Genomic DNA, 13,911 nt, shown 5'->3' with positions numbered 1-13,911 from the left:
CCTTCTCTCTCCTGTACTAGCACAATGATCAGTTTTGCAAATCTGCAACCCTGATTGTACCTAACCTGTATCACATGTATTCTGTTTCCTTCTACAAGCCTTTCCTTTTCTTGTAAGACCAACTATTAAAGATGTCTGTAACCATGGCGTGATACCCTAGGGTCTGGGCGTGTAACAAATGTAATAAATAAATAAATAAATGTCTGTCACTGTCGTGCCCCAAAACCTACTTCTGTCCCTACCAGTTGTGCAAGGGGGATCTTTTCTTAAAATAAACAGTGTTCTTGGTGTTTTCAATCAACCCAAAGTTCAGAGTTTCACTGGTATTAAAGTGATTAAAAAAATGATGTTCCAAAATATAAGGTTTCAAAGGCAGGGTTGTGCTCCTTTCCCATAGACTTCTTCTTATCCCAAGATCTTGGATAACTTACGAGGAACTGTTTCTCAACCTCACAGTTCTTATGTCCACGCATAGGACTTCTTTCACTGGTGACCGGGTAATTGCCCCTCTTATTCTCTGTCATGTGGGTGCCGGTCCCAGGCTCGTAACACTTTATGTGGCTTGGTTCACTCTCCTGCCAAGCTTGTATTCTGTCTTGGGCTATATCTTTTCTTCTTATAGGGTCCCAGACCCTCTTTCCTTTAAACTTTAGCTTCTCATATGGGTGCAGGTTCCAGACAGTTGCGTTGTATCTGCTTGGTGCACTCTCCTGCCAAGTATTCAACTGTCTCTCATTGGCTTTATGTTCCCAGACCTTCTCTTTTGGGTGTAGGTCCCAGACACGCAACATTCTGTTGTATTCACTTATTTTACTCTGCTACCAAGTATACAACTGTCTCTCAATCGCTTTAGGGTCCCAGACCGCAGACGGTTGCGCTATACACGTTTGGTTGACTCTCTTGCCAAGTATACTACTGTCTCTCATTCACTTTAGGGTCGCAGACACTCTCTTTTGGGCGTGGGTGCCAGACTATCACCTTTCTGTTGTATCCGCTTAGTTCACTCTCTTGCCAAGTATACAACTGTCTTTCATTTACTTTAGGGTGTCAGACCTTCTCTTTTGTGTGGGGGTCCCAGACTTGCACTGTTTTATTGTATCTGCTTGGTTTACTCTCCTGCCAAGTATACAACCGTCTCTCATTCACTTTAGGGTTGCAGACCCTCTCTTTTGGGTGCAGGTCCCTGACTTGCACCGTTTTGTTATATCCACTTGGTTCACTGTCTTTCCAAGTATACAACTGTCTCTCATTCACTTTAGGGTCCCAAGCCCTGTTGCTTCCCTGGACATCTCACAACTCCTGGCCAACCCATGTACCTGTTTGCTTCCTTCTTGATGGTACCACCGGTTCCCGGGCAGCTGTATCCCTTCTGTAGGCTCCAGCAGCGTTCGGGGATCCAGCAGGGACTGCAGCAGCTCTGCAGGTTGAAGCTTCCCTCCTGCGGCGCGCAATGACCCCTCTGTGCTTTACCGGGTCCTGCGCCTCACGTCAGCTGCTTCCTTTTATGGCTCCCACTATTCCACTTTGGGGGACGGCTATCTCCTTCTTGTTTCGTCTGCTGTTCCGATCGTGCTTGAACTTGAACTTCCCTCCAGTTCCTGCATCGGTTTAATGTGCTTAGTACCAGCTCCTGGCTTTTGAAAACTAGACTGCTCGTTCTGCTTCTTGCAAGTGATCCTGGTACTCACAGGCATCTTCTTCGTCACAGTGTTAGTATCAGAGCTATATTCAGGATAGTTTGTATTCGTCGAGTTGTCAGTGTTGTTATCTAGATTGGATGGACTGACTTGACAACTAAATATATCCACCCTATCTAAGAAGGGAGAAGGAGGATTTAAAGTTGGAGAAGGGGCTGGAGGCAATAGAGCGGGTGGATACCATGTTCTCGGGTGATGGTCATCCCCAATCCAATTCTAATTCCACCAACCTGTTGTCGCCAACAAGTAACCCAATTGCACTCTCTGAGGACAACCGTCCTATATGGTTTGCATTCTTAAGTTTCTATATTTATAGATCCACATTCAATGTTTAGCAAACATATGTATTCAAAGAAGGAAAAAAGCTTTAACAAATAAAGAAAACATTTAGCCAAACAAGGGTTGTAGGTAATCAACCGGAATGTATTGTTGTTCGGGTGGATCCTCACCCAACAACCTCTGACTTAACATTGATTATATTCACATTTACTTGAGTTCCTGGGGTTCATCACAAAACCAGGGTCAATTATCAACCAATTTCATATTGTATAAATTAGAACAAAAAGGTTATTTTTTACAACGTTATTCGCCATAAACAAACAATTTAAACAATTGCCGACGCGTTTCGGATTAAACATCCATCATCAGGGCTTGTGTTCTCATTTCAACTTAGTGAAGTAACATAATAATTTTCATCTGTATACCTCAAATGTGTATGGTGTAGCCTCGAAATAAATCCAGCATGGCGTGTTCTTCGCCTGTGAGAGTTTAGACTAGCCGGAGAATTACTCCCAATTATCTCTTTAGGGTTCTTATTGGGCGTAAGATCTCACATTAAAGAAAAGTGTAGATGGGGCAGATGGTACTGGAAATAATGGAGACGCATAGGCACTTTCTGAATAGAGTCATTAAAACTGCACATTTAAAGCTGCTTAAGCGTTCAATACAAGACCTAAAACTAAAGAGCACATTTTTTGATTGAGTTGTAAAATGTCTTTTTCTGTTTTCCTAACAGGCAGATTTGAAATGCAATCTTGGGGATGCTGGGTATGTTGTTTTCGGGGTGATCCTTTTTGTCTGGGAGCTGCTGCCGACAAGCGTGGTTGTTTACTTCTTCCGCGTTAGAAATCCTGCGCAGGATACGGTGAGTATAATATACTTGTATTTTTAGGACCTTATTAAATTATAAGAATCATAGGGGTAGCTAGACGGTAACATCTACTATCCCTGGCACTTTCCTTCATATACCAGGCACTGCCTCTGCGACCCCTCTCCTCCTCTCTCTTATATATCAAGTGAAATAAGCATTGGCAAATCCAACGGTTTTGGCTTTTGGGTAGGCAAGGGATAGACATTTGCTAGGCACTGACATAATGGCACTACCTGGCAATAAGATTACAACAGCTGGCAAATGGAGCGATTACGTGGACATATGATGCCAGTACCTGCCAAATACTTGTCTAATACCTCAAGCCAAAACTGTTGACTATTTCGTCGCTTATTTTTAACAGGACTTCAGGCTGAAGGCACACTCGGTTAAGACATTTGTATTACACCACTAGCCATTTTGCAGTGGCAGGCTTTATAAAGCCCTGTGATAATGCTTGATAGAGCGAGCTCCAAGAGTTCCCAGGAAGATGTGTTTAGGGCGGGGAGGGGCAGGTAGTGGGAAGCAGTTGCCATAGGGATTAGGATGGCCATGGGTCATTAGTGGGTAGGTAAATAACCAAACAACACCGACAGGCTCTAATGCAATAGTTTCAGATTATAGGTGGCTCTTAAGTGGCACTGAATAGCTCAAATTAAAAAGCACTGTTAGTCTGAAATAAATCACTTTGGATGCAGAACTCTATGGTCCTCATTACAAGTTTGCTGGTCCGGAAACAACGGTGCTGGTAAGCTTACCGGCACTGTTGTTTCCTTACCAGCAAACTACGAGTCTGCGGGCAGGTGCCGTAGTGCCTGCCAGGGTCAGACCTGGCGGGTGGAACGGCACCCGCCGGCAGACCGCCCCGGAAGCACCGACACCGTTAATAACGGTGACGGTGCTTCCGTGGTTCCCATTCCCATGGAGTCCTATGATAATGGGGACTTACAATTTACCGGTGCCTATTTTTCCGTAACACAAGGGTTGTAATACCGCAGTGTTTCTGGCAAGTCCGGCACCGGTAAATCATTAGTTACCGCCGGACTCGTAATGAGCCTCAATGTGTGTTTGGTCCCATTCACCATTCCAAAATGATCATTGTTTGTACAGTTGGAGCCACCACCGCAAGTAATTCCTGAAGTAGTACAAGCTTTACTCATTGGCACAAGGAAACAAAACACTTTCCACAAAAGCAACTTTAGAAGTATTATTGTGTAGAGTGAGGGTCTATATTCCTTTGTACATCTTTTTATTTTATACAGTCAAACAATTCAACTTTTAAAATATCATAACTAACATAACATTACATTCCATCACCAATTATGGGTACAGAAAAAAACAAAAACAGAAATAAAAACCCATGTCATATCACTCACAAAGTTAATCTAGAATGAGAGCAATCTTTCCCTAAAACATAGACAAGTGGTGTATATAAGACTCCAAGTTTGCCACACATAAACAGTTGCCATACTTCTTCTATGTCTGGCCACTCCCGTCGGGTTATCGCACCAAGGGACCTTTCCCGAAGTTGCACCAGGGCTTCGGCAACTTAATAAAATATTTTTAGCAGTCTTAATGCTGTCCCCACCACATAGGTGGCAGAGGCAATAATCACTAGGTATATTGCGCCAACTATTTCATGTGTCTTGGGTGTGTTACATTTTACCTTTAAGTAATCCCATACGGAGGAGTTTTAAAGGAAGCTAGAGATGTCATTCGGCACCTTAACTCTGTTTAGGTAGAATGCAATAAATGTAGCCGCATGGCTCTTTGAAGATCTATCGTTAACTGCTCCCTACGTCGAGTGAGGACAATTGCCCTCATACATTTTTTGTATTTCAGAAAGTGCTAGTCCAATGCTTCGTTTGGTGCAAGAGTAAGCCATTTCCTGGCTACAATCCAGATTTTGACCAGGCAGCTGCTGGGCATACAATTGAGTCTTGATTTTAATGCTACGTAGTGTATGCCCAGCATAGAGTCAACCCCAGCATTATGTATCTTCCAGACCAGGTACAGACAGCTTCGTTGTAGCTTCACCTGTATGGGTATCACATCAAACTCTAAATAGGCTGTTTCAATAGATGTTTGTAGGTCTTGATTATCAAGGCTTCCAGTAGGCTTGTTTCCCTAACCAGCTCCACAGCCCACATTTCTGCCCTGTATAAATAACAGAGGCGATCTTAGCCTGATACAGTTGTAAAATTGCACCTATAGAATGGCGACTGCCCTTAGAGGCAAAGGCACTTACTTTGCCTGCCGTTGCTACAGACTTTAATTTGGTGTGCTCAAGGTGCTTAGATCCCTTTAGCCCTTCATCCAGGTGGATGCCCAGGTATTTGAAAACCGGGACAACTTCCACTATGGCGCCAGCAAGTGTCCATTTAAGGCCTGATGCCTTAGCTGCCTTTGGGCGAAACACCATGATTTTGGTTTTGTCCGTATTTATCAGCAGAGAGTTGGATTTGGCAAAGTCTGCTAATGTATTTAAGGGCACCTGCAGGCCCGCAGGAGTAGTGTCCAATAGGACCAAGTCATCAGCGTAACCCAGCCCCGACACAACTTTATCGCCAAGTCGTGGTGGGTTGGGAGAATGGCTAGGTAATATTCCTCCCATATCGGCTAGGTAATAATATGGGTGCCAATGTGCACCCTTGCTGAAGACCCTTGGTGGTTATAATACAGCCAGTTGTCCTGCCGGCTTGGTCCATACAGACCTTTACTCTGGCCTGATCATGAAGATAAATTCTCATCTTCAGAAGACCCGATTGTATACCATCTGTTCCAGAGCGTCCCCTGTCGACAGTGTCAAACGCTGCACTGAAATCAATGAATCCTGCATACACCATCGACCCGCAAATTGAGGTGTTAGAGCCTTTACGAAATCCAGTCTGATTGGAGGGGATGATGCTAGACCATTCTCCAAGTTCCAACAGTAATATACGAGAGAAGATCTTTGAAGAAGTGCCCAGCATTGCCAGCAAGCGATAATGTCTTGGGTCTCAATGGGTTCCTTATTTATTTTTTATTTTTTAGAAAAGGAAGCTGAAAGCTCTATATGTTGTTGCTGTATCCTATCACAATGATTCATGTTTGTTTTAGTCAATTGGATTTTATTAAGATGGATTTCGAATGTGGTTTGGTACTTTGCATGTCTACTTCATTCACAAACAACTGGTCATGCACCTTAAAAGAACCTAATCCAGGGATCTTAATAATTGGTGTAAAACTGAAGATGGAATGGTCAGAGATGTGGTCAACTGGGTAAATTAAGGACAATAAGACTATCATACGATCACAATACTTGGGATTGTAAAGGATATAGCTTGCATATGATAACTTTCCATGATACATGAGGCTTAACCTGGCATAAGATAGCCCTATTTGGGTATATGAGCTGCACTTTATTATAGTGTTGCCTGTGATGTGAGTCCGTTTTTAGCATGTATACCTACCAAGTGAGGCTTTACCAGATATCAGACAGCAGTTATTGGCCCTTTGAGACTGAATTATTAAAATAAAGCAGTGCCCCTGTACCATGTTGCTTCTGCTGGTTTTACCTCAGTATATTGTAGAGAAGGAGCCAAGTACACCCACCTCAACCATCTCTCTCATATTGCTTATATGTTGGGAACCATAGTGTGAGACACGTGCAGTACCATTGGAAATACAGATACTCAGGTGATTCCTGGAAGCAAGGTTCCCATTGAGAAAGCCATACCTGCATACAGGACAGTATGATGGCCATTTGAATGAGATCCCAGAAGAAGCAGAGCAAATGTCTGGAAGAGGAGAATGGTGACGTCACACACACGAAGCTGGATTGATGTACATAGAAGAGATGCAGCGACAAGAGAATGAAGATATTCTATAAGGCATCAAGAAAGTATCAAAGATAAGTGACATCTTGGGCTCAAGATGAAGATACTTATGCTACAGAAACGATGAAGATAGCAAGTCATTTTACATATCTACATATGCAAGGAAACGCAAGCAGATGAAGTATTCTTGACGAACCACACCTACGCATGGAGGCAGAGTGTGCCTCTACTCCCCTAAATTCTCCAGAGCAAAGAACATTTCCAAGGCTGAGTTCAAAGGCTTAATTGACGCAGACTACTGAGGTGATGATTGATGATATTCTAATTGGTGGGAAGCTATGGTTATGACCAGCTCTCCAGCACCTGGAAGTCCAGCCTGCGTGCTGCTAAACGTAGGTAGAAAAATACTGACAAATCTAAGAGTGCCAACCAATTGTACGGGGCCGTGTAATTTAAGGGCCATATAGTTTGTGTAGCCAATGGGACGTTGTATATTTAGTGACGTTCATAGTGACCTGTTTAAGGGGAAGGCTTAGTTGCCCCACCTGATGTTAAGGAGCCTATCACTTTCTTAGACTAGTATGGAACGTATACTTAGATGTTCCCTAAGACCCAATCACAGTTGCCACTAGGTTTTTGTAGTTTACCACGTAGGATGACGTTAGTGAATACGTAGGTTAACGTCATCAATGACGAGTATTTACTATAAGTATGATGGTTTTATGAGAATCGTTGAGACCATGCTGTGAGATGTCTGTTGATGTCTGTTGTACTCCCTGTTTTCGATAATTGACATTAAAACAGTCAACCTTTTTGCCAAGTACCTGAGTCGTTTCGAGTATTGATGTTTGAGTAATCTCTGCATCCCCATTCATCTCATAGTATTGCTACCTTGTCTTAAAGGGCTGGGGCTACTCCCCCAGTTCACGTAGTAGCAGAGGATGGTTAAAAATCCATCTAGATAGTAATCTTTGGGGTCCCGGGACTATTGAACCTCCTGGATTGAATTTAACTGGAAGGACGTAAAGCTCCCTGTAGATAGCGGAACCCATTTTTAAGAATAAGCCTTGCAAGCGTAGGTGAGACGGGTGTTATGCTCAACTGGTCTCTGCGGAGGCATTGAGACACGGTTGCAGCCCTCCCTGGTGTTAGATCTCCCCCTACTGGTTTTGTCCCCTTCGGATCAGCTATGTGCTGCGACAATTGGTGGCACTGCTCTATGGGAAAATGTGAATGCGCTGGTAGATGACTGTGGTATCTCCCAACCCCTTCGAACCAAGGTGCGTGTTCTGTGGGCACGTACCGGCCCATAAGGCTCACCTGATTAATGTGAATGATGAGCTCTCCGTCCTGCTACTTCTGGCAGGGGTGCTTGTTGGTGGAATCTAGTTCCATCACTGGTTCCTGAGTACTAGTCCAGTCCGGCTGTGACTAATTTCCTCTTTCTGCTTTCTCTCAATGTCTTTTGTCTTTTCCCCTCTTTCTGCTTTCTTTCAATGTCTTTGGGCCTCATTAGGACCCTGGCGGAGAGGGTGTTACGCCAGCGTAGTGCATGGCGTACCTCTCCGCCATACTACGAGTTCCCGTAGCGCCATGGCGGCCTTTTCCGCCTGGTTTTACCAGGCGGAGAAAACCATGGCGCTACGGGACCTCGTTGTTAATTACGCCACCGTATTTTACGGTGGCGTAATTAACTCCTTCCCCACTCCCATTATACCCAATGGGGCAAAAATGGGAATGGGGAAGGGCAGAATGGGGATTGGGGATTTACCGCTCCGCCGAGGTCGGAATGGGGCGGTAAATCCGCCAACCCCCATGGCGCTATCGGCGGCTTTCCGCCATGCTTCGCGGTGCATTTAGCACCGCGAAGTCCGCCTGGGTCGTAATGAGGCCCTTTGTCTTTTCCCTCTCAATGTCTTGATGTTATTGCTCTCAATGTGGTTGTTTTGCACTGAATAACGTTTCTCTCTGTTTTCTCCCAAATAGGTGAAAATGCGGCCTAACCACGGCTGTGGAGGCGCGGAACGCGGCTGAGCGGAAGATGGATGCGACCGCAATGTTCAGCAGCAGGTGAGTGATGGCTTTAGGGAAGGCGCAAGGTTTTAATGACAGCGAGCCCTTAATGTAATGTCTGTTAAGTGTCTAACCTTGTCTTTTGCCTTTTCTTTGCAGGTGCTGCGAGTTCGGATGGAGTGCGTCGTACCGTGGTGCCTGGATGATGCTGTCTGCGTTCCGGGGTGTTTGCCGGTGAGCCGCGTTGTCAGGAAGAAGATGTCTGTGCTCCGAGATGTTTGCAGGTGAGCCGTGGTGCCAGGAGGAAGATGTCTGCGCTCTGAGATGCTATGTTTGCAGGTGGGCCGCAGTGCCCGGAGGAAGATGTCTGCGCTCTGAGATGTTTGCAGTTGAGCTGCGGTGCCAGGAGGAAGCGTTCAGGTAACAGCAGGATTCTCCAGTGGCAAGCACGGATGCAGATGGCAGGATAACTCCAGGTGAGATAAATCCCAGGCGACGGTGAGCATTACGCTGCACGGAGGTGCAGAATAACGCAAAGCGTGTGCCTTGGGGTTGGGCTGGCTTTTATAGTTGAGCTCTTAAGGCCACGCTCCTTAACAAGGTTCTACATGCCACACCCTGCCACTCCTAGAAGTTAGAAGATGTATGTGCAGATGCAGATGAAGATGGAGACCACACCCGGACTGGTTACACAAATGAGAGTTCTTGAGAGTATTCCTGCTCATAATAAAAGCGTTCCTGTTCATTCTAAGCACTTCTGCCCCTAATGGAAATGTCCTGTTTAAATCCTTCCATGAGCCTTGCGCCAGAGGTGCCAGGACTGTGTCCAACCAGGCCCCCCATGTATAAATGTCTTAAAGGGACGTGCGTGACCCATGATGCCCACTGCTCCCTCGACTTGATGGTACCACTCTTGTGATCCTGGGCAAGTGGCCATGACAGCACTCCCCCTCCAGGCCCCTCTCAAGGGTGATCCTCTTCGCGGCCCTGGATTGGTGGGGTTATTTCGATGGAATTGCCTGAACAATCGAGGGGCATGAACGTATTCACTGGGTTCCCAGGTTCAGTCTTGGGGCCCGTATCCTTTCCAGTCTATTAGGTAATACAGTTTGGATCAAACCACCTTGGAATCCAAGATAGACTTAACTTCGTATTCGGTTTCCCCATTTAGTAATTCGGGCTCTGGCGGAGAATCAATCCGTCTATTTGGTTTCATGGGTTTAAGGAGTGAAACATGGAATACCGGGTGGATTTTCATGTGCGAAGGTAATTCCATTTTCATGGCGGCAGGGTTGATTATCGGGTGGAAGGCCCAGTGTCCTTTCAAAGGTATGTGTCTGGATGCTAACCAGACTTTATCTCCAATCTGGGAATTGGGAGCTTCTTTTCGGTGCCGGTCAGCAAACAGTTTTTGTCTCTCTTTGGTCTTGTTCAATTGTTCTGTTGCTTCTTCAAGAACTTGAATGATGGATTTGTGTAAGGTTTTTATTGCTGGCATTTCCAACGTGTCGGGTGGATCAAACACTGATGTCCGTGGGTGTCTCCTGTGTAGAGTATAGAATTGGCCTTGTCCAGTACTTGTATGAACTGAATTGTTGTAGGCATACTCGGCTATCCAAAGGATATCTTTCCAGGAGTTTTCGGAGTGCTGAAGCATACATCTTAAATATTGTTCCAGCGTCTGATTGGTGTGCTCGGTTTGTCCATCGGTTTGAGGGTGGTGGCTAGTGGACAACTGGAGGTCGATTTTGGCAATCGCACAACACCTTCTCCAAAAGGCATAAACAAATTGTGTCCCACGATCCGATATCAAGATTGATGGAAATCCATGTAACCGGACAATTTGTTCCAAGAACACAGTGGCGAGAGTGGATGCAGTTGGAAGTCCTTTTAGAGGGATGAAATGGGCCATCTTCGAGAATAAATCTACGATGACTAAGATGGTGTTGTAGCCATTGCAGTGAGGAAGATCTGTGATAAAGTCCATTGATAGTGTATGCCAAGGTGCTGGTTGAATCATTTACCGAAGTAGTAACCCAGCAGGGTTTTGCTTCTGAGATTTGTGCTGTGCACAAACACCACAGGTTGTAACAAATTGGGCAATGTCTTTCCTCCAAGTGGGCCACCAATAGTTTTGCTTACCTTAGCCTGTCTCTTGGCTATTCCAGGGTGTCCTTCCACTAAGGAATCATGGTAGTTTGCGATGATTTGAGTTTGCAGTTTCTTGTCCTGGATATATAACCGTCCTTGTAAATATGGTAAATTGTTCTCAATGGTGTACCGGTCTCCCTTTAATAGCCACTCCTGTTGTTTTACCTGAGTCATCTGTGGCTGTAAACTGTTTTTTAAGTCATCTACACAGGTAGTAACAGCGATCATGGTTTGAATGTGCTCTTCAGGAATGATGGCCACGGGATTGGATGCTGTAAAGGCCTCTTTTTCCTCACTCATGCGTGATAATGCGTTTGCTTTTCCATTCCGCACTCCAGGTCTATAGTTAATGATAAAGTCGTATTCTTCAAAAAAGAGCACCCAACGAAGTTGGCGTGAGGATTGCGCTTTGGCAGTCTTAAATATTGTACGTTACGCAGATCCCTGATGACGGTGACCGTGCCCCAAGGAGATAATGTCTCCATATCTTAAATGCAGCTTTGATTGCCAGTAGTTCCTTATCCGTGTTTGCGTAGTTCCGTTCGGGAGCCGAGAATTTGCAGGACCTGAATGCGACGGGATGTAACTGTCCAGTTTCCAGGTCCCTTTGGGATAACACCGCTCCCATGGCTATGTTTGAAGCATTGTTTTCTACTACGTATGGTAGGTCTGCACGGGGGTGTTGAAGAACCAGTGCTGTGGTAAATGCTAGTTTCAGTTTCTGGAAGGCTTCTTCAGCTTCTGTGGACCAATGGAATTTCTTGTTCTTCCTCAGCAATTAAGTGATCGGATGAACAATTTGTGAGAACCGAGGAATTAATCGACGGTAGAAATTAGCAAAGCCGAGCACACTTTGTACTCCTTTCGTGGAAGTTGGTGAGGGCCACTGGAGGATTGCGTCAACTTTCAGTGTGCCCATATGCACTCCTGCGGTGTGAGCATGTAACCAAGAAATTCGACTTCGGTCACATGAAAGAAAGATTTTTCCAGGTTGGCATATAATTGGTGTTGTCGAAGCTTTTCCAAAACTGCTCGGACATGACTGACATGTTCTTCCTTGGAATTGGAGTAGATGAGAATGTCATCTATGTAGACTGGTGCGCAAATGTCCAATAACTCATGGAGTACATCATTCATAAAGAATTGAAACGCCACAGGGGCGTTGCATAACCAAAAAGGCATGACTTGGTATTCGAAGAGGCCATACTTTGTGCGAAAGGCCGTCTTCCATTCGTCTCCTTTCTTTACTCTTACAAGGTCGTAGGCCCATTGCAAATCCAACTTGGTGTAAATCTGAGCGTGTTTCACTTGATCCAGGAGCTTGTATCTAAGTGGCAAGGGACAGCGTTTTTTTTTACGGTAATCTGGTTGATCGCTCTGTAGTCAATACAGGTCCTCAAGACCCCCTCCTTCGTAGGCACGAAGAAGAGGGGCGAGGAGGCAGGAGACTTAGATAGGCGAATAAAACCATTTGCCAGATACTGATCCAGGTAAGTTTTATGGTGTTGGTTTTTTTGCTCTGTTAAGGCGTGAATTCGGCTGCAGGGAATTTGGGCTCCGGGTATGAGGTCTATTTGGCAATTGTAGGGTCTGTGCGGCAGCAAGATGTTAGCTTGTTCTTTTTGGAAGACATCCTGGTAACAGTGATATTCAGGTGGTAAGGTGCCAGTGAAGCCCAGCACGATACTCTTCTTGGGTCTTTGGTTGATGACGTCTTTGGTGTAACAGGTGTCGGCGCAGTCTTGAGGAAAAGTCAGAACTCGTTTTCGCCAGTCGATTTTAGGATTATGGTCTCTAGCCAGGGCATCCCCAATATCATCTGGAACTGAGGAGCACCGATGAGATCAAATATGATGTATTCTTGGTGTCCATCCTGCAACAGAAGCTTGACTTTCTCGGTGCATTGTGTCACCGGGCCGGATGATAACTGAGATCCATCCACTGCCATGACATTTTCCGATTTCTGCTTTTGTTGAAGAGGAAAGCCTATCCGTGTTGCCAGATCTTGGTCAATTTAGTTTCCTACTGCCCCGCTGTCAATGTATGCCTCCAAGGCATGCATTTTTGATGGCTGTTTGTGATTTACCAAAAGTACTGGAAGGACTCGACTTGAGGTCTATGCGCATTGCTTTTTCTTGCTCGACAAATGGACCCCTACGCTTGTCGGGCATTGGAGTTTACCGAGTCTGGTGTTTCTTCTTCTTCATCATTGTTTTTATCGGTTGCCCCAACCATTTTCTTGGGAGGTTTCACTTGGCTCAGAGGAAATGGCCTGCTTTCCACAATATAGACAAAGTTTTTGTTGTCTTCTTTTTTCTCTTTCTGCCTTGGTTAGCAGACTCCGTAACCCACCAATCTGCATTGGTTCCGAGTGTTCATGTGTTTTGGTGTGGTTTTCGCGGGGTCGCACAAAAACGGTCCTCCCTTCTGATCTGGCTCAATCCATTTTCCTATTCTGCAGCCTATGGTCAAGTTGCACTGTGAGGTCTATGTAGTCTGCACACCCCTCAGGCGGGTTCACAACTTGTGCCAACACATCCTTAAATTCCCCATGTAGCCCTCGATAAAAGAGTGTAGTTCTTTTCTCTTCTGGCCAGTTGGTTTAAGCTACAAGACAATTGAAAGATGCAATGTAGGTTAATAAATCTTGATTTCCCTGTCTGAGTGACAGTAGTTCGTTGTCCAGAGCTTGTTCCTGAGCATGTCGGGCAAACAATTTCTCCATTTCGTGTTGGAAACCCCCAAAGTTCCGAAGCAGAGGATCATCTTGAGTTACTAATGTTATTGACCAGTCCGCCGCATTATCTCCTAGATATGAAAGCACAAATGCCACTTTGGCTTGATCATTGGGGAAGGCTCCCGGCCTGCATAAGAAATGTAGACGACATTGGTTCATGAATATGGCAAACTTGTTTGGGTCGACATTGAAGTGTTCGGGCGGGGCTTTGGGCACTGCCCCTGGAAGTACTACCTGAACCGGTGTGGATTGTTGTGGTGGAGCAGCGTGGCTTATCCCAGGCAAGGGAACCTGCCCTGCATGTGCCTGCTGCACCTGCCTTGCTATATCATCGGTCCTCTCCCGAGT

The 13,911-nt window shown here is 45.4% G+C and overlaps 1 protein-coding gene across 2 annotated transcripts in view; it reads left to right on the top strand.

Annotated features, from left to right (window-relative positions):
* Nucleotides 1-13,911, top strand: part of GPR137B (G protein-coupled receptor 137B) — a 694,226-nt gene that overhangs the window by 484,886 nt on the left and 195,429 nt on the right. The window contains exon 5 of one of the 2 annotated variants that reach the window (XM_069607370.1): nt 2,717-2,841. The exons of the other annotated variant lie outside the window; for it this stretch is intronic. Within the exon in view, the coding sequence (XP_069463471.1) occupies nt 2,717-2,841 (125 nt within the window). The remainder of the gene's footprint in view (nt 1-2,716; nt 2,842-13,911) is intronic. 2 annotated transcript variants of the gene reach the window in all.

This window comes from Ambystoma mexicanum, chromosome 4q, assembly GCF_040938575.1.
Source record: "Ambystoma mexicanum isolate Mex_15411 chromosome 4q, UKY_AmexF1_1, whole genome shotgun sequence".
In the NCBI taxonomy this organism is placed as follows: domain Eukaryota; kingdom Metazoa; phylum Chordata; class Amphibia; order Caudata; family Ambystomatidae; genus Ambystoma; species Ambystoma mexicanum.
The sequence above is the reverse complement of the archived record's forward strand: the minus strand, read 5'-3'. Positions and strand labels throughout refer to the sequence as shown.